Source organism: Mya arenaria, chromosome 8 (assembly GCF_026914265.1).
Source record: "Mya arenaria isolate MELC-2E11 chromosome 8, ASM2691426v1".
In the NCBI taxonomy this organism is placed as follows: domain Eukaryota; kingdom Metazoa; phylum Mollusca; class Bivalvia; order Myida; family Myidae; genus Mya; species Mya arenaria.
This window is the reverse complement of record NC_069129.1, coordinates 47,020,958-47,044,967: the sequence shown is the minus strand read 5'-3', so window position 1 is coordinate 47,044,967 and position 24,010 is coordinate 47,020,958. Positions and strand designations below refer to the sequence as shown.

The 24,010-nt window shown below is 34.4% G+C and overlaps 1 protein-coding gene across 2 annotated transcripts; it reads right to left on the bottom strand.

Annotated features, from left to right (window-relative positions):
• Positions 1-23,893, bottom strand: LOC128244630 (neuroguidin-A-like). 2 transcript variants are annotated; one of them, XM_052962646.1, is made up of 13 exons: positions 23,799-23,893; positions 22,318-22,443; positions 20,774-20,911; positions 20,264-20,348; positions 18,206-18,258; positions 17,473-17,566; positions 16,434-16,558; positions 15,644-15,699; positions 11,587-11,635; positions 6,969-7,064; positions 6,044-6,076; positions 4,797-4,830; positions 1-4,272 (listed from the first exon to the last, which is right to left on the bottom strand). In XM_052962646.1, the coding sequence occupies exons 2-13, from the start codon at positions 22,441-22,443 to the stop codon at positions 4,247-4,249; spliced, it is 915 nt and encodes a 304-aa protein (XP_052818606.1). In that variant the 5' UTR covers positions 23,799-23,893; the 3' UTR covers positions 1-4,246. The 2 variants fall into 2 exon arrangements, with proteins under 2 accessions (XP_052818606.1, XP_052818607.1); XM_052962647.1 differs by having other exon boundaries at positions 23,796-23,874.
• Between the last annotated feature and the right edge of the window lie 117 nt (positions 23,894-24,010).

Sequence of the window (24,010 nt, the reverse complement as noted above, 5' to 3'; positions counted from 1 at the left end):
TCAAAATTCAGAGAACTTTAATCTGAGGAATTAAATCTCCACTTCAATAGACAATGCACTATTGAAAAACAAACAAACATAAATCGAAAGGAAATTAATACAGCAAAACCCATTTCCCGATTATATTGAACGATTGAAGTGTTTACAATGCATGACCTATGGAACCTCATAAATTTGAAACAATTGCAAATTAGTACTTGTCACTTAAATCGTTACATAAAAACCTTTAAGGAGACATTATGTCAAACTGCACTAAGTAGAGTTCAAAATCTTGCACAAACCATTATTCATGAGGCTGCTATAATCTGCCTGTTGTTACCGATTTTGACCAGGCCGAGGTGATTTCAGTAACAGAAAATAGCTATAAAATCGGTTCTAATTATTATTTTTTTACTTTTTATAATTTCAGTCAAAAATGGCTTTGTCAGTAGCAAATGTGTATAATTTATACACATAGTTGATTAAACAGTCTGCGATGGTTTTAATTAGGTTATACTAACTTCTTCTTGCTTAATTGTGATGAAAGGCAAAAGTGTGACGAATGCCAACAGCTTATTATTATAGAATGGCGCTGGAGTCTGTTTTATGCATATAGATATCAATACTGATATCAATTTTGAGAGTCCATGAGAAAGTTGCCGTAGTGGGGATGGAACCCACCAACTCTCAGGTGAAAAGAGTCAAAAATCTTTAAAGCTGCTCCCTCACAGATTTATGATTTTGACAACTTTTTTTTTGTCTTGGAATGAGCCAATTTTGGCGTAAATACCTGAAAACCAGTGATAAAAGACTGCTGACAAAAGAACATGATTGCAGTTTTTAATATTTACGTTCGAAAATTAATGAATTATGGCTAAAAGTGTCACTAACACTTAAAGAAAAATGCATAAAACAACAATTTTAGATCATAAATATGAAGTCCTGCAATCTGATATTTTGTCAGCAGTCCTATATCACTCATTTCCATGCATTTTCGCAAAAATTGGCTCGTTCCAAAACAATATATATAAAACAAGCATTTTCAGTGAAAAGATATCCGCCGCCAACGATGGCTTGTTTGTGCTTGATGGCTTGTTTGTGTTTGAAGGTTAAAAAAAATCTCAGAAAGACTAAGATAAGCACATTGGTTTATCCCTTTCCGAGCCAAATTATAAAATATCGACCAGGACTACTTTATGATAAAAAATTTTAACGAAATAAATCAGAGGGATGATTAAATAAAACTGTCTTTTCCGAAACTGCTTACTCAGAAACATCAATCATTGTTTTCCATTGACTGTCAAGTGTAGTCGTACTCCGTTGTTGAGAGCGTACTCAATAGTTGAGATAAAAATGTAGCCGTAGAAATTCACCGAAGAAGTTCATCGCAGGATGTTGGTTCATATAACATTAAAGTTTCATTAAATTCTAGCAGCTAGTTACTGAGAAACGGCTGCAAACAATGATTTTTTAATAAATCAAGGGCAATAACTCTAAGGAAAATTGACCAATCCAAAAGAAAAATAGACAGGCATCATCACAGTATGTTGGTTCTTATTTATTCCAAGTGTCATGAAATTCTACCAGCTAGTTGCATAGAAAAGGCTGCAAACATGGATCTTTTAATAAATCAAGGGCAAATAACTCATATAGAAATTACACAATCCAAAATATAAATAAACAGGCATCATCGCAGTATGTTGGTTCATATTTATTTCAAGTTTCAAGAATTTCTACCAACTAGTTACTGAGAAATGGCTGTAAATGAGTTTTTCAAAAAATCAAGGGCAATAACTCCAAGTACAATTGACCAATCCAAAAAAAAATTGAACAGGCATCATCCCAGTATAGTAATTCATATTTATTTTAAGTTTCATGAAATTCTGCCAGCTAGTGACTGAGAAATGGCTGTGAATGTGCATTTTTCAAAAAATCAAGGGCAATAACTCCAAGGACAATTGACCAATCAAATTTTTTTCTGGACGGGCATCATTCCAGTATATTGGTTCATATTTATTTTAAGTTTCATGAAATTCTACCGGCTAGTTACTGAGAAAACGCAGGTGACGGACGGAAGGAAGGACGGACGGAAGGAAAGACGGACGGACGGAAGGACAGACGGACAACGCCATTTCAATATCCCCCTCCCTATTTCATAGGCGGGGGATAAAAATTGCAAAACATTCAATCTATGAGAGTGCAGCTTTAACACTCTCACCCTTGATTGTATTTTAGGAATGTGTGCAATGTAAATAAATTTGTTGAAAACAATAAAAGGGACTCACTCATAATTTGTAAAATGCACTTTTTAGATTTTTTTTAAATATGAAATCAAGTCAGTCAAATTATTAGGAGTGTTAAAACTAAGAAACTGACAGCTGGAACCCTTCAACAAATGTTCATTTATGCTCAAATATGATCTTTGAAGTCCACGATTTTCAAAACCATTGCTAACGTATTTTAGCAAAAGGCTGTAGCGTGATTGGTTGATTGACATTATCACATGATGCTTTCAAGGTATTTAATGAATGTTAAAATATCCAATAAGGTTATGTATAAGTCCATGTGGCCAAGTGGTTCTCGGTTCTCATTTTTTCTCGACTATACCAGCTGACCTCCACGATTTTCTTTTTAAACTTGAATTGTTTGAATTTTGTTGAATTGCAATTTCAGTATCAAAGAGTTAACTAACTACAATATAAGTGTTTTCCCATGCATTACCGGGAAAACTAATTTTTGGTGCCAAACATGAGCAAATCCCATTCAAAAAAATAATTACAAGCCATATCACAAGATATTTTTTTTTGATATATCTATTTTAAATTTTAAGGAATTTCATTTCATTTTCGCTTTCAAGATCTAACAGGATGTTACTTTAAAAACCAAGTACAAACCAACTATGCGATCTTTATCATAAAGACCTTAACACACTTTCACATGTTTTGATATTAATTTCCTGACACAAGTACAATTAACTTAAACCTTAGTACCAATACTTTCAAATTGAATTTATATAACGTTTAGGGCAGACATCGATACTGTAACAATAAGGAAGACTTACAGTGTTAGCCGGAGATTAAAAAGGACAGGGTGCTGCAGAAAAGTTACAGGGTGCTAAGAAACAAATGGGCACAGAATTTGAACCATATGAGTTTCACAGAAATTGTTCAAGATGCACTCTAACTCCCAAATAAGCAGTTGCACAATTATTGCCATTGTTTTGATTAATCAAAAAGGAAGAATAAACATCTAAAACCATGGTTCTTATGACGGAAAAAGGTGCAGAAAACATGGTATTTCTACTTTATGAGAAGATGGTTGATTATTGTATAGCTTTTAAGGACCCTGCAGTCTTTTAATATTTGTGCATTTTCAGCAATAAAAAGCACAGTTACAATCTTGTTATCAGTAATTAAAATTTTCCATAAATGCATTATTTAGAAAGTAATTAAAAGTTTATTACTCAACTTTAATGTATATTATAAAATGTAAAATATTAAATATGAGTATCACTTAAACAATAGTGCCCAATTAAAGCAATATTAGGTTTCAACTGTCAAATGTGTCTAATTTGTATGTGTTTATAATCATATATAAGTTTTATTAAAATCAAAAGAAATATTAGACTATCTGAAGCATTTAATTCTATGCCAATCGGTAGGAGGGTGCCCATGCTGGTGTCTATGAGGGCAAAATGGTGCTAGCAAAAAGCAGGGATGAGATTGACCTGGCAGCTGGAGGGCTGAAACCATTCGGCCATGGGTTCTTGGGGCGCTTTTGAGTCAAAAGCACACTGCCAAAGAAGAAAAACTGTTTTTTTGAAGCTCTTTTGAGGGTCCTACCCTCTCCAAATTTAAAGCAAACTGGAACATCATAAACAACCGAAAGAACCCAAATAACTTTTTTATCAGCTTAAAAAAACATATATATATTTCGATTTTTTCAAAAAAAATAAAATTGGGGGGGGGGGGGGGGTCCTTTTTTAGAGGGGTCCCTGGGGCCCTGTTCTGTGGACTTCCGCAACCACAGACAAATTACATCCCTGAAAAGGACAGAATGCAGCACCCTTCCAAAACTCATAAGCTAAAACCCTACATGTTTATTGTTGACTAATTCACACTGTATAACACTGTAAACTATAGACGTGCCGTCCATGATAGACATCAGTACTTTTCTTAAGTTCACATTTCCTGATGACAGTGTCAATGCACTCATATCTCCCATAAACAAATTTATTAAGTCCTTAAATTCATCATAACGATTCGGCTCAGTGTCGCTTCTTCCTCTTGAAACCTGAAAAACAAGAATGTTACAGTTACATGAGCACGGCAAGCAGCTATCAACGTTTTTCGTTTTTTCTTATGGTCACAGAATACTAAATAAATTCTCTATGAATTCTTTAGACTATTGACCAATTTGCATGGGAAATAACACTGATTCACGACCCCGAACACCACATATGGGGAGATAGTTCCACATGTGTACTAAACATTAAGCAAGGTTAGAAAAAAGTGATGTTTTTAAGAAGAAAAATAAAATCAGTTGAATGTAGCCACTGTGTATTTGATCTAGATACCAAATCCGGTATAGGAGTACAAACAATGCCTAGAAAAAGTAAACAAAAAAAGTGGATCAAGCAGATCCACCAGGATCAGCCTGATTTGAAACCACAAACCATTCACCTTCAAAACCATTATGACAGGACATAAAAAGTATGCATGTTTAAGAGACACAACCCCTATAGCACTACTATACACTATGACCGTTCTTTACACTTTTACAAACAAGAGCAAAGAAAAACAGCAAATTTTTCTCACCCTTTTTTCCCTTTTTCTTGCTTTTTCCTTTTGACTGAAACATTTTTTTTTAGAACATGTAATTATCTGTCAGGATTAAGGCTTAAAACGATTAAAAGTGTATTTAAGAATGTATAAAGTATAATTTAATATTAAAATAGTGTGTTATATCTTAATCATTACTTTAAAACAGAAGCAATGGTTATGACAATAGATATTCAAGGGGCTAGACACCGGATTGTCCCAAAACTGGCAAAAACATTATTTCCAGAAAACACGCCTAGAATTGTCAATAGGAGCTATTATGAGGCCCATATATGAGGCCTATAATACATAATTTTACATGATTAAAATAATATATCATATTTTCATTTTTGAGTTTACCTGCCTAAAAATATCAAATAATGTTTTCCAAGTCTAAGGTGTATATTAAGCATATAAAAGTCATGTGATTAGTAGAAATACATGTACCTATGCTAAAATTGAATTCACTGGGATTTATAACGTGGTAGACATACCCAGTAAATTTCAAATTGGAAAAATACGCAAGAACTGCGAAAGGTACATGCGTCATGAGCGATGTGATACATCAGTAAGTAAGATTCAATGCATTGTACAATACAATATCAATAAGTTTTTGACAATTTTCTTGCAATTGTATCATCTGGTGTCTAGTCCCTTTAAAAGAAAATTTAACAATATGACAATGTACTTTTTTAAAGAATACAACAAAACTTCAGGGGCACATAAATTCATAAATAGTCAATCTTAGTCCTAAATTTAAACTATCTTGGTGTCTTATTTTTTTTAATTTGAAAAATATTTTTGTGAATTTTACTTGAGCAAGTACTAACTAGAGCCATAAGTGATGGATATCCACAGGTGCCGCCTCAACATATTACTATGGTTAATTCTTTTTAGCTGTGGTTGACATTTGTAACATTTAGGCAAATATAAATTAATTCATGGATTTCCATCCAATTTTTCTTTTTAAATTTGGTCTAGGGGTGGGGGAGGAGGGGGGAGGGGGGAACATTTCATTTTTTTTCTTAGATGACTGTTTCAGCGTTCAATTAGTTCATGCTTTTTCTTCTTGTGGACCATATAGAAGTGCTTCTACATGAACCATAAACACCAACGTAACAATTTTCCTTTTAACATCTGAATGTTATACATCGCATTTTACAGATTTAAAAGTATTGAAGTAAAAAAACTAAGATCCATAAATAAAATTGGCTCTATATCATAAAATTTGTACATGTAGTTACCTTTTCAGCTTTCCTTCGTTTGTTGGGGACACCCTAAAACATGAAACAAATATTGGTAAAATAGAATGTTTCGGACCATATGGGTTTCAGTAGGAACTTGCAAAAGAAACCATTTCTAGCATCATCAGAATAATCAAGTCTCCATCTGTCAATTCTGAAGAGGTTTGAGGTTAATGGAACCACTTCAAGCCATCACATAAATCTTGATTAAGATATAATAATTATTTAACTCTTATGTACTCTTAAAACCCTTATAATACATTACTGATAAAGACAATGAACTCTTTGTTAACAAAGTTTACTGAGTGTACATGTACATGCGAATCTACTATGTACGCTTTTTTCGGTATAGTAGATAAGCATAATTATGTCATGATTTTTTCAAACCCCTCGTTAAAGTCTAGTTTAAGTAACCCCGCCCCCCCAAAACCTGGGAACTACACTGATTGTTCATTGGTTGTGGTGACTCTTATCAGATGTGATCAACAACGCAGGCAGATTGATTATCTTTGAACACAGCCTTAATTGGCCATTAGCACATAAACAATACACAGGAATTGTGGCTTACTGCTGTGAAACCTTGTAAGGTATTCATTGACATCTTAAGTCAATTCCTAACTTAAGTCAATTTTGAATTAAATATCTCACTTATCGTATGATAATACCACTTCATAATATCTAAAATATTTTACTATCATTTATTTGATTCAAAATACATACTTTTGTATAAAAAACACTTAAACTTTTCTTTTAATTTGACTATGAATTTTTTTAGGAAATCAACTTAAGTTAAGAAATGACTTAAGATATTTTATAAATACCAGCCCAGGGCAGTAAACACGGGATCCATAACAGGAAATGAGTCATTCTTTAAGACACCATCCAATTCTTTTCATATTAAGAACTTAAATTCCACAATACTTACACTATGATCGCCATCCTCCATATCCAGAGCGCTGATGCTGCCAAAGTGTGTCAGGGTGTTGAGAGAAGATATGGTAGCCACATGCTGCCGAGTTTGCTGCAGAAAACACGTAACTGAGGTTTAGTACAATACTGTATTATCTAACATGGCGATCCTCCATATCAAGAGTGCTGATACTGCCAAACTGTGTAAGGGTGTTCATTAAAGATATGGTAGCCACATGCTGCCAAACTGTGTAAGGGTGTTCATTAAAGATATGGTAGCCACATGCTGCCAAACTGTGTAAGGGTGTTCATTAAAGATATGGTAGCCACATGCTGCCAAACTGTGTAAGGGTGTTCATTAAAGATATGGTAGCCACATGCTGCCAAACTGTGTAAGGGTGTTCATTAAAGATATGGTAGCCACATGCTGCCAAACTGTGTAAGGGTGTTCATTAAAGATATGGTAGCCACATGCTGCCAAACTGAATAAGGGTGTTCATTAAAGATATGGTAGCCACATGCTGCCAAACTGTGTAAGGGTGTTCATTAAAGATATGGTAGCCACATGCTGCCAAACTGTGTAAGGGTGTTCATTAAAGATATGGTAGCCACATGCTGCCAAACTGTGTAAGGGTGTTCATTAAAGATATGGAAGCCACATGCTGCCAAACTGTGTAAGGGTGTTCATTAAAGATATGGTAGCCACATGCTGCCAAACTGTGTAAGGGTGTTCATTAAAGATATGGTAGCCACATGCTGCCAAACTGTGTAAGGGTGTTCATTAAAGATATGGTAGCCACATGCTGCCAAACTGTGTAAGGGTGTTCATTAAAGATATGGTAGCCACATGCTGCCAAACTGTGTAAGGGTGTTCATTAAAGATATGGTAGCCACATGCTGCCAAACTGTGTAAGGGTGTTCATTAAAGATATGGTAGCCACATGCTGCCAAACTGTGTAAGGGTGTTCATTAAAGATATGGTAGCCACATGCTGCCAAACTGTGTAAGGGTGTTCATTAAAGATATGGTAGCCACATGCTGCCAAACTGTGTAAGGGTGTTCATTAAAGATATGGAAGCCACATGCTGCCAAACTGTGTAAGGGTGTTCATTAAAGATATGGTAGCCACATGCTGCCAAACTGTGTAAGGGTGTTCATTAAAGATATGGTAGCAACATGCTGCCAAACTGTGTAAGGGTGTTCATTAAAGATATGGTAGCCACATGCTGCCAAACTGTGTAAGGGTGTTCATTAAAGATATGGTAGCCACATGCTGCCAAACTGTGTAAGGGTGTTCATTAAAGATATGGAAGCCACATGCTGCCAAACTGTGTAAGGGTGTTCATTAAAGATATGGAAGCCACATGCTGCCAAACTGTGTAAGGGTGTTCATTAAAGATATGGTAGCCACGTGCTGCCAAACTGTGTAAGGGTGTTCATTAAAGATATGGTAGCCACGTGCTGCCAAACTGTGTAACGGTGTTCATTAAAGATATGGTAGCCACGTGCTGCCAAACTGTTCAAGTGTGTTCATTAAAGATATGGTAGCCACATGCTGCCAAACTGTGTAAGGGTGTTCATTAAAGATATGGTAGCCACATGATGCCAAACTGTTCAAGTGTGTTCATTAAAGATATGGTAGCCACATGCTGCCAAACTGTTCAAGTGTGTTCATTAAAGATATGGTAGCCACATGCTGCCAAACTGTTCAAGTGTGTTCATTAAATATATGGTAGCCACATGCTGCCAAACTGTTCAAGTGTGTTCATTAAATATATGGTAGCCACATGCTGCCAAACTGTTCAAGTGTGTTCATTAAAGATATGGTAGCCACATGCTGCCAAACTGTTCAAGTGTGTTCATTAAAGATATGGTAGCCACATGCTGCCAAACTGTTCAAGTGTGTTCATTAAAGATATGGTAGCCACATGCTGCCAAGTTGTGTGTGTTCCTAAAAGATATGGAAGCCACATGCTGCCAAACTGTTCAAGTGTTTTCATAAAAGATATGGTAGCCACATGCTGCCAAACTGTTTAAGTGTTTTAATAAAAGATATGGTAGCCACATGCTGCCAAACTATGTAAGGGTGCTCATTAAAGATATGGTAGCCACATGCTGCCAAACTGTTCAAGTGTGTTCATTAAAGATATGGTAGCCACATGCTGCCAAACTGTGTAAGGGTGTTCATTAAAGATATGGTAGCCACATGCTGCCAAACTGTGTAAGGGTGTTCATTAAAGATATGGTAGCCACATGCTGCCAAACTGTGTAAGGGTGTTCATTAAAGATATGGTAGCCACATGCTGCCAAACTGTGTAAGGGTGTTCATTAAAGATATGGTAGCCACATGCTGCCAAACTGTTCAAGTGTGTTCATTAAAGATATGGTAGCCACATGCTGCCAAACTGTTTAAGTTTGTTCATTAAAGATATGGTAGCCACATGCTGCCAAACTGTGTAAGGGTGCTCATTAAAGATATGGTATTAAAGATATGGTAGCCACATGCTGCCAAACTGTGTAAGGGTGCTCATTAAAAATATGGTATTAAAGATATGGTAGCCACATGCTGCCAAACTGCGTAAGGGTGTAAATAAAAGATATGGTAGCCACATGCTGCCAAACTGTGTAAGGGTGCTCATTAAAGATATGGTAGCCACATGCTGCCAAACTGTGTAAGGGTGTTAATAAAAGTTATGGTAGCCACATGCTGCCAAACTGTGTAAGGGTGTTCATTAAAGATATGGTAGCCACATGCTGCCAAACTGTGTAAGGGTGTTAATAAAAGATATGGTAGCCACATGCCGCCAAACTGTGTAAGGGTGTTAATAAAAGATATGGTACCCACATGCTGCCAAACTGTGTAAGGGTGCTCATTAAAGATATGGTAGCCACATGCTGCCAAACTATGTAAGGGTGTTAATAAAAGATATGGTAGCCACATGCCGCCAAACTGTGTAAGGGTGTTCATTAAAGATATAGGCCACATGCTGCCAAACTGTGTAAGAGTGTTCATTAAAGATATGGTAGCCACATGCTGCCAAACTGTGTAAGGGTGCTCATTAAAGATATGGTAGCCACATGCTGCCAAACTGTGTAAGGGTGTTAATAAAAGTTATGGTAGCCACATGCAGCCAAACTGTGTAAGGGTGCTCATTAAAGATATGGTAGCCACATGCTGCCAAATTGTGTAAGGGTGTTAATAAAAGATATGGTAGCCACATGCTGCCAAACTGTGTAAGGGTGTTAATAAAAGATATGGTACCCACATGCTGCCAAACTGTGTAAGGGTGCTCATTAAAGATATGGTAGCCACATGCTGCCAAACTGTGTAAGGGTGTTAATAAAAGATATGGTAGCCACATGCCGCCAAACTGTGTAAGGGTGTTCATTAAAGATATGGTAGCCACATGCTGCCAAACTGTGTAAGAGTGTTCATTAAAGATATGGTAGCCACATGCTGCCAAACTGTGTAAGAGTGTTCATTAAAGATATGGTAGCCACATGCTGCCAAACTGTGTAAGGGTGCTCATTAAAGATATGGTAGCCACATGCTGCCAAACTGTGTAAGGGTGTTCATTAAAGATATAGGCCACATGCTGCCAAACTGTGTAAGAGTGTTAAGTGCAATATCGGATTATCTAACAGCAATCAGCATGGATGTTGCCCAACTATGCAAGAATGCTTAGGGTTGATTGTAAAAAATATTCCGTAAGCATAGCTTTAAGATAATACAGAAAGGATTTATCTGCAACAAAGCAAATATTGAGATAAGAGTGTAGTGTAGGTGTGTATGCTTGCAAATACATACTCAGACAATGTCTTAGACTTCTTGAAATTTAATAATATATACACAACAAACATGCATAAAATGCTTCACACATGTACATGGAGAATCAATCTTACACTTACTTTAGGCTAGGAAAAACTTTCTTTTGTTTCTCAGGCATAATTTAAACGAAAGAGGAGGGAGCGCAGGATTTTATAGATAGGGTATTTCCCTCTTTTTTTTATTATTAATTTTTCTCAAAGGGCTTTTGTCTGCCTGTGTAAATTTGTTTATGTCCTATATTCCATCATGCATGCCATACCTCCTGATTTGGATAAAAAATTCATTCTATTCATCACCTGGTAATTCAGTTTATTCTGATGGGGATTTTTTATTGCAAAGTCAAAAATCAAAAAGAATTATTGTCAAATGTTCTTTAAACTAAAACATCATGAAATGTTTATGAAATTTGGAAATAAGGTTTCATTAGAAGAAATTTTGGTTTTACAATTTTATCATCAAAATGAAGACTGGATTTCCAATGGAAAAATCCCTTTCAAAATGAACGTTCATGTGAATTTTAAATCTTTGCTTTAATACATTTTAACCATGAACACATGTCAGCTGACGCAATAGAATTTTAATGCAAAACAAAATAATTATCACCTTAAATCTTAGTACATCAGTATGTGTAACAACAAATAACAGGAAATCTCATCTTGAATTGTGCCCTTAAGCAGAACGTGAAACTTAAAGTATTCAACCACTTTAAGTTTCATGTCAGCTTGTAATTATACACAATTTAATGACAAGAAAATACAATATATATGTAATGCAGTGATTAAATACCATGGCAACAAAAACCTACCTGATCCTTCTTCATCGTAGGTAATCTCAGGAAGTTGTCTTCCTCATATCTGAAATAGAATACATGCAGATCTTTAATCATGACAGAGGTAGGGAAACATTCACTTTCAAAGATTGACAGTTTTGACTTTTATTTTAATTTTTGCCTCAGAATCAGCTGATTTTGGCATCAATGCCTTCAATTGAGTGATATAAGATAAATCACAGTATAACAGTTCTCAACTGTTTGAAAAACTGCCGAACACTTAAAGCGTGAGTAACCCTTCTAGCCATAAAACATAACTTTTCAGACTTAAATATGATAAAATGGTGCGATTTGATCTTCTCTCAGATGTCTCACAATCACTGATTTCAAGACATTTATGCAAAAATTGACTCATTCCAAGACAAAAAGTTAAAAAGTTGTCAAAACAGCCAATCTGTGAGAGTGCAGCTTGAAAGAGGCCATACTTGAAAAAAGCTAATAAAACTGTGGTCAAAAGCACAAGCTTGTAAGCTCTGCATTGGAAAAAATATTTTTAGGTGTTGCTCTTAATCTTGATTTTATATAGTACATTTTTGTACACCAGAGTGATGATGCTATGCATACAAAGTTAGATTTATCATTATGAAACCTCTGATGAATGAGAATGATTAAGTAGGGCTTATTAAAAACTTTGATACCAAGCAGCAGTGTTAGAAAGGGGGACATAGGTCAGTTAAATGCAGTGTTAGAAAGGGGGACATCGGTCAGTTACATGTATCTCCCTGAGCTATTAAATTGAGCAATCGCTAGGTGGCGCTACGGTCAGGAAAATCCCTGACACCATTGTTTACCCTGGCTTGTTAAAGAAATCTTATTCTGATGACTGATATGGGCTCAATTGACTAACACAATCTGTCTACCCTAGAAATGCTATAATCCATTGGGCAGCTTTTTCTTTCATTAAGCCTATTATTCACTTGTTCAATGTGAAGTCATCACTCAACCCATTTTAACAAGAGCATAAGATGCTGATGCAAATGCTCAGTCATGTTCTTTTTAGCCTAAGGGACATAAATCAATAACTGTTGAAGCCAGAGTTGTGAGCCTTGTTTGTGTGCAGTATTTCTAGCAACAAGTACACTGAGTTTCATGTGGATATCTAGAATGTTTTTGGCATAGTGGCTTACATAGGTTGAAGTTTTTTGTTCTATGAAAATTTAATGTCAATTTTTTTCTTCAATGAACAAACAAACTAGAAAGTAAAGAGAAAATCCAATGTTGAAAAATAGTTAAAACTTTCCAGAGAAATAATGGGTCGGCCAATTTCAGCGAACAGTTTTTGAAGGATGGCTCACATCATTGAACAAGAGCACCGCGAAACGGAGCATTATACGCCCGAAGAGGATTCGGCTTGAGGTCTTTAATAAACATTTAGGTTATGCTAGTATACTGCTTACTAGGTGTAAAGTGTTTACAACAAAGGCTTAAACTTCCAATATTGAAACGGAATTGCTAACGCCCCCCAGTGAAATTAGCCTTTGAGGTACGGACCTGGAAAGCATGCTTGACAAATCCTTTTAATGTAGAGATGATTTGTATAAAGTTATTTGAAAATTGCTTTAGTAGTAACCCAGTTATGGCCTGGACATGGAATTGCTAACGTCCCCCCCATGGTGATTCTAGTGTTTGAGGTATGGACCTGGAAATTGCGCGCGACACATCCTTTTAATGTAATGATGCTTTGTATAAAGTTATTTGAAAATGACTTTATTAGTGACCAAGTTGTGGCCCGGACACGGATTTGCTAACGCACCCCCATGGTGATTCTAGTCTTTGAGGTATGGACCTGGAAATTGCGCGCGACACATCCTTTTAATGTAGTGATGATTTGTATAAAGTTATTTGAAAAATCGCTTTATTAGTTACCAAGTTATGGCCCGGACACGGAATTGCTAACGAACGGACAGACGGACAGACGATGGAGGCCATAACATAATACGACCCTTCGGGCGTATAAAAAGGGAAATATATGCGTAGTTGTTAACATATGCGTAGTTGTTTTGATTTGAACCTCATCCTGTCTACTAGTTTATTTTTATTTAAGAATTATTTTTTTTATGAAATTAAACACTCATATAGCCATAACTACACAGGTTATATGTAACTAAATATGAAATAACACCAATTCCCTATTGTCCTCAGAAAAAGTATTAAGTTTCATAGATTGCATTTTTTTTATTGTAATATACGTGACTACAATTGAATACAAGTATTACTTGTGCCACAATAATCAATGTTTTAATAACAAAATTTCACTACTTTCAGATGAAAAATTACATAAAAGGATAACGGAAGTCTTGAATTTAAGGAGAATCCAGTTTTTATCATCTTATCTTTGTGAAACATATTTGATTTCAAACTGGAAGATATTTCCACAAAAAATTGTGATAAATTATGAAAATCTTGATACCCATTTGCTAAATTACAATCTTTTGCATGTTTATTTGTTAAAAAAAACAAAACAAGGAATTTATTTTGTGGGGAGGCTCTTATATACTAGCGAGAAAACAAAACTGTGCACGATTAGGAAATTATCTATCAGTTCACTGATTACTTGTAAAAAAAAATGTTTAACCAGTGGCAATCCAACTTTGATATAGAGGGGAACTCCCTCATTACATAGGACAATTTTCAAGATTAAATCTGCACTCTCACAGACAGACCATTTTTTAACATTTTTTTGTTTGTTATGAAAGGAGCCTTTTTTTGCGTAAATGTCTGGAAACTATATATGATTTAAGACTGCTGACAAATAACCAAAATGCAGTCTTTTATATTTACATTCGAAAATTGATGTTTTACAATGGCTAAAAGCGTTACTATCGCTTTCAGAAAAAATGAGTTTTTTTTGCACTTTTCCAAACAATTAAGATCTGTTCTATTGTGAATTATCTTAAATGACTGAAATGAAGGCATTGATGCCAAAATCAGCTGATTCTGAGACAAAAAATAAAAGAAATGTAAAAACTATCAATCTGTGAGAGTGCACCTTTAAATTGCCAGTTTAAGTTTCCATTTTAAAGATACAAATATAGTATCAGTTAGGGATCCATTTTTGCCCACAAATTGAGGTTTTTCTTGAAATACTTGAAAATTACTGAATTTTAATAAATGGGAGAAAGTTAGGCCGCTGATCTAAAAACGAATCAGTACATAATATTTATCATGTATGCTTTTTTAAGAATTAATTCATGTGCCAAATTTACTCAGTAAAATCCACTGAGATGACAGTGTACTGAAACTAATGAAAATTATAATTATAAAAAAAAAATCTCCAAAAATGATTTTGATTGACAATATATTTTATTTCTTTCTATTTCCTATAAAACTGAACATAATGCTCTGTTGAAACAAGAATTTTGGGGCGAGATATCTTTCATTTTGTAAAGTTTGAGTGGTACAAAATGACAACTTTCCACAAAAAGAAATACTAAATTGTCCTATAAGAGACATATGCCCTACCCTTGTAGATGGACTGGGGATCTTTTTGTGGGTTATTTTTCCAATTCTGTGACTTGAACTACACTAACAGTACTTCAACTCAAACTTGTTCCCAAGAAAAGCATTATTGGTATTAAAAAAGATGTTAACTGAATGTTTATTATCTAGATTTCTACTTTGAAGATTCATTTCAACTCAAGATGTCATTTGTATGAAAAAAATGGAATAGCTCAAAACATATTAACAGTTGGCAAATAATTGGTACAGGCAAAAAGGTGATCCCTTAGCTGTTTTCTTACACACCAGTTTTTTTTATTCAGTTAGTATATTTATTATCATTCTATTTCCACAAGTACATCTAATATCATTTTATTCATTTCAGAGTTGTTTTATAAATATCAACCCTAACTAGTCCATTTAATTATATAAAGATATTCTGAGAATAGTAGAAGTCATAAATAGAAGTTATCCATTGCATATAAAATACAGAACACTCTTTTAATCGTGATGGAAATAAAATAATGAAAAATTATCATCAATGTCTGAGTTCATTTATATCTTCAATTTACCAGCATTAGTTTTAAAACCCTACCTAGTTTTCTCTTTAGCTCTTTTGTTTTCCTTGAGTCTGTGCATATCGTGCGTTTCCTGAAATTAAATAAACAAATGTACAAAATTCAAAACTTAGCATTGATTAAGCCAACAAATCGATATGAATTCAAAGAAAAGAATACATCAATAAAAAGTCTAATTTTGTGTACATTTTCATAAGATCCCTTATACTGGTATGTTTTCTATAAGACACCTATGGGAAATACTGCAATAAAAGTTTACAAGTTATATGTGTATGTAATTATCATAGTAAGCACAAACCCAAAGGATTTACACTATTAAACTGTCAAAATTTAGGCTAAACATTTTAAGCCATGTACCAGTTTATACCAGGGAATTATCAATAATGTTAAAAAAGAACCCCAATCCAATCAGTTCACTTTCAAACAGCAAAGGCAAACACTCATCTGTTTTTTTTCTTGATCAAGGGACATAACTACTTTAGCATAATCCCTACCTTACAGACAACAAATATCCATACACCCATATCTCCATATCTCCAGTGGCCCTTCATTTGACTCTTCACAGAGGTTTCAAAGAATGTCACTGATGAGCGCATGCTAACAGAGGCACTCTTACAACAACTACTCTCTAGTATCCTGCCTTAAACCCAAGATTAAAGACAACAAATCCCCCCCATACCCTGATCCCTGTGCTCGAGTTCCTGGAGAATGTTACAGTTAAGTGCATATTTACGGAAGTGCTCAAACAACAACTACTATCCAGTTTCCTAGCTTATCCCCACTTTAAATACAACAAATCTCCCTTACCCTGATCTCCTGTGGCCCCTCATCATACTGTTCACGGAGATCCTGCAGAATGTCGCTGTTTAGGGCACGTTTACGGAGGTGATCCACCTGGCGCTGTTTCTTCTCCAACATTGTCTCATCTCCATCTAAAATGTCAGATACATATGCAATTTTATATGATTATATCATGGGGATATTCCAAGCAAGTTCCAAGCCCTACTTTAATTTAATGCCGCTTGATACTTTCTTTCATTATACGCATGATCTCACAACAATGGTCGAAATGCACAAGCCCTGCACTGGTAATGCCAAGCACTAGTATATGAATTCAGGCTTGTTCATCCAAAAGACTAATTTCGATGACTGTCACCATGGTAAAACATTTGAAAGACTCTCAAAAGGCCTGAGAAAATCCTGCTTAAATAAAAACACAAGGACAGATCAAGTTTGCAAAATTCACCTGCATTTAATCCAACTGCTATGCTGACCTTACCTGGTATACCGTTTTTCAGGCCAATGATTTTAAGAAAAACAATTTGATTCCTATAACAGTAACTTAATTGCCCCCTAGTCTTATGGTGAAATCATACTCAGGTTTAAGCCAGAATTTTAAAAGGACAGGGTGTTGTAGAAAAAGGGACAGGGTGCTAAGTGTAAAAAGAGCACATCAAACTATGAAGGACTAAAACATAATGAATTTGTCAGAAAATGCTAGAAATTGTGTTTAATCCATGTAATATTAGGATTAAACTGCCAGATATGTAAAGTGTGTATGTATTTATAATCTTATTATAAGTTTTAGACAATACAAAAAAAAATATTTGACAGTCTATAGCAGTAATATCAATGAAGTCAAAAGGGTTCCCATTCTGGTCTCCATGAGGACAGAAGGGTGTTACTGGAAATGGACAGAGTGCAGCACCCTTCCATATCTCTTCAGCTAAAACCCTTCATACCATACTGAACTTGTAGAGCATGTAAAATGTATTCAAATATCTTAAAATTTACATTCAGATAAGCTTGCACATTAAATTTGTGTACATTAAATATTAACTCTCACCGTAGTGTACTGCAGCCAGTTTTGGTGGTTTGTACACCTTGCTTTTGTCTTCTTCTTCCTCCGACCCACTACCACTGCCAGATTCATCCTCCAACTGCATGGAAAAAAAGTACAAGCAGCTTAACAATTATTAATTGTTTATAAATATTAATCTATTTCAGTTCAATTGTTTAGACAGCTAAAAGCTAATACCAGTCACCCTCATGTCCATTTCCCTGGTAAGACCAGAACTATCTTTCGCAGTTTTTGCACATTTTTCCAATTCAAATTTACTGGGGTTGTCTACCATGTAAATCAAGTAGGTTTAAAAATAGCATCAGTATATTTATCTGTACTCATATACAGACATGATTTAAACTGGAAAACCGTTATGCACCATTTTTAAACAGGGAAACTCAGATAAGACAGCAACATGATTGTTGCGTTTATTCTGTTAATCATGTTATGTAAAATAATGTATAATCTGCCTCCTACTAACTCGCATTGACAATTCCAGGCTTCTTTTGAGGAAATACTATATTTGCCGATTTTTGGACAAACTGGTGTCTAGTCCCTTTAAACACACAAGACACGGGGTGAATTGTGGCCTCCTATTCCACTAGACTTCATTCACCCTCCACAATTCACCCGTACTTAGAAAATGCAAACAGTAACTCAGTCTGCATGGAATGGTTTTTGAAGCATATTCACTCTGTGAAATAATGCTAAAAGGTATGAATCCATTACAGCTTACCTTGCTTTGGAGACTGTCAGGGTTTGCCTTGAATCTCATTGGATCATTAGAGCCTGAAAAAAAAACAGTATTTTGAATCATTTAATGAACTAATAACTGGCAATTAGCAACCTTTGAGAAAAATGTATTGGTCAGCCAAACAATGGTACTTCGGTGCAAAACTGCAGGTGCATTTATTAAACCTGAATGCATTTCACAATCACTACTGGTTAGTAGTGTTGGGAATCGGTTCCAATTTTACTATCGATAATCGGTTCCACTCATGTAACCGATTATCGTTAGTACCATCGCTTTTTTAAAATACTAGATAGAACCTGAATTGTAGTTTTATTCATGCACAATATAAACTCTTAATCATTATATGCATATATGTTATGTCTATGATTGGAGTCATTATTTTTGTATAAAAAATAATTCATTTTCTTGCTCATTGTGGCTTTCATCAGCCATTTTGTTACAGATAACATCTGAACACTTACTTTATTTTTTTTTAAAGTTTTTATTTTTTTCAATGATTGATTATAACCAAATATTGAAATACAATCGATTGCTGCTGATTCCAGGCACAACCATAATAGATTGCTGCTGATTCCAGGCACAACCAATCAATTTTAAGTTATAATTGATCTTCAGAACATCATTGCTGATTAGGTTGGCCTGAAAATTGGTGAACTTTGGCAAAGATCAACTGTATTCAGTAAGGAGACATCTTAATAAAGATATGGTATCATAATTTAGTGCTTTTATGTTGATTTAATTGATAATGCATTTTGGGGCCAAACTTTGAGAGATACAAGTGAATGGAAAACAGTTAAGTTGTTGGTTACGAGGTGGAAACTTGTTTAGTAACCGAGGTGTACATTTAAACTGTCCAACTTAAAAACCATTAAGAATGGGAAAAATAAAGTTTAAGTCTCGTAACTTTCATGCAGGTTTTCAATATAGACAATGTACTCTGTTGTTTCAATAAAAACATTATAAATGGCATAAGTTTTGGTTGAAATGAACAAAATCAAAATAGCTGGCCATTTTACTTAAGCGCATAATATGTCCTATCCTAAATTGATCAAGGGGCTTAACTCAATGCATCCTTGGCATCCCAGCGTATCATAACCTATATGATACCCTGCGCAAATTGGCTAGGGAAACTTTGTAAATCTTGAATATCCATAAGAATTTTCCGACCAATTAAAAAGCCGATAACAAAAAGGAAAGAATCTCTTTTGTGAAGAGCTATCGGCATATTTAACAATATCCTGCCTCAAACAATTTGTAAGCTGTGATCCCATTGGATTATTTCAAACCGAGATTACATCAGTAACTTCTCGGCCATTTCCTCACCGCATGAGGTGTGTCTCATGCTACCAATCAAGCGACTGGATTTCACCTTATTAATTATTCATGAGTACCAGATTTTTACAGCTGATTTGCCCAGGGTATCATATAGGTTATGGTACACTGGGGTGCAGAGGATAAACTCAATGCAATGCCATGCAGTTCCAGACAGTGTCAGTGATGTATAGTCATATGCATTTATATATATTATAATGTCTGTTTTTATCATTATATCAATACCAAATAAAATATGACCTTTACTACAACTGTTATATAAAAGCTGTACAATATTAAAATTTGAGTACGACAATGTTGCAAATAACATCACGGCAATAAAACATTCTTCACCTTTTTCCTAAAGAAAAGAAGAAGCCTTAAACTACATTCTTTAGTAAGTATATCAATATATCATACATAGCTGCCTATATGCGAGTATACGGCTGAATCCACATGACTCTGACAAAAATAATAATATATCAGCCTAAGTTACAGTATGCATAGTTGACTACATGATTCTAAAGCTGTCCATTTTCCAGTACAAAATAAAGCACCTCAGAAAGCCCAGGATGCACCAGATTGCACCTTGCTTTACAAAATTTTCTGAGGGGCTCCCGGACCCCATAGCACAATTATGAATCCACATGAATAGAGGGCTAGCTACGCCCCTATCATATATAATATGCAATCTATTTGAAGAAAGAATCAAGCATAGCCACACCCTACCTGCCCCACCAGTGGCGGCAAGTCTGACCACCTTATCCACCTGGTATTTCAACTTCTGGTCAATCGGTCGCATCTTCTCCAGCACCTAAACAATTTCAGACATATTTTGCATCATATATATAACTTATATATTTTTACAATAATTACAATAATCATTACAATAATGTGTATACAAAAATGAACATAATTTATTATGTGTTCTAATGGTTAATCAAAAGATAATTTTCTTGAAACATTTAAATTAATTAAAAGATTCAATTATTTTTGATATACATTGCTTTTTAAGATGAAGAATATGTATTAATTATCTATTTGATATTCAGAAATGACATCCAAATACTAAGCTCTTCATGTTCAATATGCATGTCAGAATGATGTTGATATTACAAATAATAAATTTAACTGTACATAAAAAAAATCTACAAGATAATATGAACTTAAATAACAATGTTCTACTCAACAAGCATAATTTACCTTGATATAACAACTTATATTAAATCTATGACTAACTGTTCTGATCTCCACGAGCCTAAGTACGGCCCTATCTCCGTTGATGCTCTGTCCCCGAGCCTTCTGCAGCAGGAGGTACGTCAGATTGACAAGGTAACTCAACAAGAGCTGGTACTTCACCTCCAGGAAGCTGATACCCTGATAAAAACATTGAAAGTTTTAGTTAATGCTGCCTGTAGTAAAATAAGAACTAAATTTAACTCCATATTTTATTGCAGTCCCAAACCACACAATAATATGATTATTAAATATATGCACATTATGTTTAACTTCTGATTTAAGAAAATTTTCAGAAATTTATTAAACATTAAAAGTTCTAGTAAATGCTGCTGGTTTATAAGTACTGGATTTTACTCCATATTTCATTCCAAACCATAAAACAACAATAATACAGTTACATGAATGTAACTTATATACATGTATGTACATCATATTTAACTACTGAGTTAAGAATAATCTCAGAAATTCTTTATCACTGACTTGCAAATTCTTGTTTTCCTTAAATGATTTCCTCGGGATGTTTTCAACATTTATCTTATATTGTTCCCATTCTTTTAATCTTATCCGTGCTTTGATATTTTATTAAATGTTGATGTTGGTCTTAAAAAAAGATTTACGTAAAAATCAAACTTAGTAAGGATCTTCTAAAAAAATATCCTCAATTCTAAGCGCGAATTTAAGGTAACATTGTAATTCTAAGATACACAGTGAATATTGCCCCTGAGCATGGTGGTTATGTGACTGTGACTTTTTTACTGTGGTAAATTAAATGACATTTTGTATTGTTAGTGTCAAAATATGGCATATATTCATGTGTATTGTTTAATAACCTAAGTAACCAAAGTAAAAAACATGTACACATTAATTTCTCCAAGGGCTTCCCTGTTATTATTTCCATTGATCATTATAAATGGTAATTCCATTTGACAAGAATTTCTTTAACCCCCCCCCCCCCATTAACTGGGGTTCCAACAGCTAGGTTGTCAATCCTGAAGAAAGCTGAGGTTATAAGGAATTTATACCAAAAGCCAGATGAAGGGGCTTAGACATATTATGAAATCGTTTCCATTCAATTTTCAAGGTAATTTCCTACTATTTTTTTATGCAACTGTCTGAAAAACCGACTGTACAATAGTCTTAAGCTAAAGCTCTCAATACTGAACTTAAGAATCACTGATTAATATTAAAGCTGCACTCTCACAGATATACCATTTTTACAACTTTTTTATTTTTTTGTCTTGGAAAGAGCAAATTTTTGCATAAATATCTGCAAACCAATGATATAAGTTTGCTGACAAAAAATCAGATAATGTTTTATGGCTTAAACCGTTACTAACGGTTTAAGAAAAATGCATAAAACATCATTTTTTAACTTAAATATAACAATCTATGATCTAACTTTCAGCAGTCTTATATAAGTGGTTTCCATGGATTTTCGCAAAAAATGGCTCGTTCCAAGACAAAAAATAAAAAAGTTGTCAAAACGTTCAATCTGTGAGAGTGCAGCTTTAAATCCAATGACAACATTTTTAAGTATTCCTCACCTTTGAAGTGTTAAACTCTCCATTTTTGGCCTTGGTGCACAAGTCATTTATGTGGTTTGAAAAATCACGACACTTTTGATGAATGTCTTTAAGTAACGTAGTTGCTTTTTCAACATCACCTTCCATCTAAAAATAATGAACAATAATTGAACAATAAAATGTTTTGACTACCATATTCCCAACTTTTTGGGGGTACACTTCTGACATAGAGTCCTCATAAAAAGATGGTATTGTGATATAAGGACAATTCTACAGAAGAAATTGAAATCTAAGCAAATGACCACAGCTACCCCCTTTAATAAAACCATCTTTGTTTGTAGTGGCCAAAATGCAATGCCTCAATTTTTTGACTTCTGAAATGAGTCAGTTAACTTAGTTATACATTGCATGTTTTTAGAGTTTTAAAAAGTAATAAATAAGTTTTAACATATTGTATTACAGTATAACAATAAGTCTAATGTTGAGGTTGAAAACACAGTCTGAGGTGAAAAACAAAGTGCTGGAGGAAACTGACTTGTGTTGTTTAATGACCATGAAAGTAACCCATTCTTATTTCTAAAGGGTTAATCCCTTGTTATTCTGAAGAGACAGCAGAGATATTGTAAGAAACATGGAGGTTTTGGTAAAGACTGTAAAGTACCCTATCTACATGTAATATATTAAAATGGCCTCTTCGTTCATTAACCTGCACATTATGATGCACAGGTCTTTACATGGAAGGCAACTTACCCAGACTTATCTGTTAACTGAGTGACTGTGAGTATTCCCAAGTTCACTAGAACAAGGTGATATTGTTTTTTTTTATTATTCATTTATTTACGTATTTTGATATGGTGACTGGACCATTGGCAGACCCAAATGCTTCAAATTAGGACTTCTTGCACGTGGAATTAAGCAATTGAACAAAAAATTCCACCACCTGGACACAGATAATCTGATAATGGCTATAATAACAGCCTTGCAAACCATCGCTGAATATGAGCGGGAAGAAAGACAAGAAAGCTAGACTAAGTCACTGTACTAGTAACCTTAAGGACACTCAAGTAATAAATACATATGCAACGTTCTCAATAAGTTTCGGTTTAACTGTCTCAATTAGTAAACTAACCGAACAGCTACTACTTATTCTACTTAAAATTAATTTCTTTTTTCAGATTTGAACCGGCCCAATTGCCATTTGAACTGTCCATTTTCTTACTGAGCACTGCATATGTAAAATTGTTTTGATATGATGTGGTTGTAACTGTGGAAACAGAACCAACGACTACCAGTCCCAATAGACAGTCAACCAATGGGCTATAAGCAAAGCGTACAAACAGCTAATTTCTAATGTTGTCCGAAATCTAAACTCAACCGAAGTTGATCTAGTTACGTAAACAATTAAATATTTAAAAACACACTACTGTTTTCAACAATTGAGTAATATTAACAAAATCAGACGAGAACAAAAACAATACAAACATTCAATAATTACTTACTACCTTAACTTAAAATTAAATATTTTGGTGTAGTTTTGTGTTTAAGGTGCACAACACGTTTTCCAAATTTGACCGGAAGTTTACAAGTTGTAATCGGAAGTACTTTCATATCAGGGAGGCTGCAATATAATCATATATAAACAATATAAAAACTAAATTATTAATACATAATTGAATGCAAATCAACTCGAAATAAATTAAATAAATTTTTATCG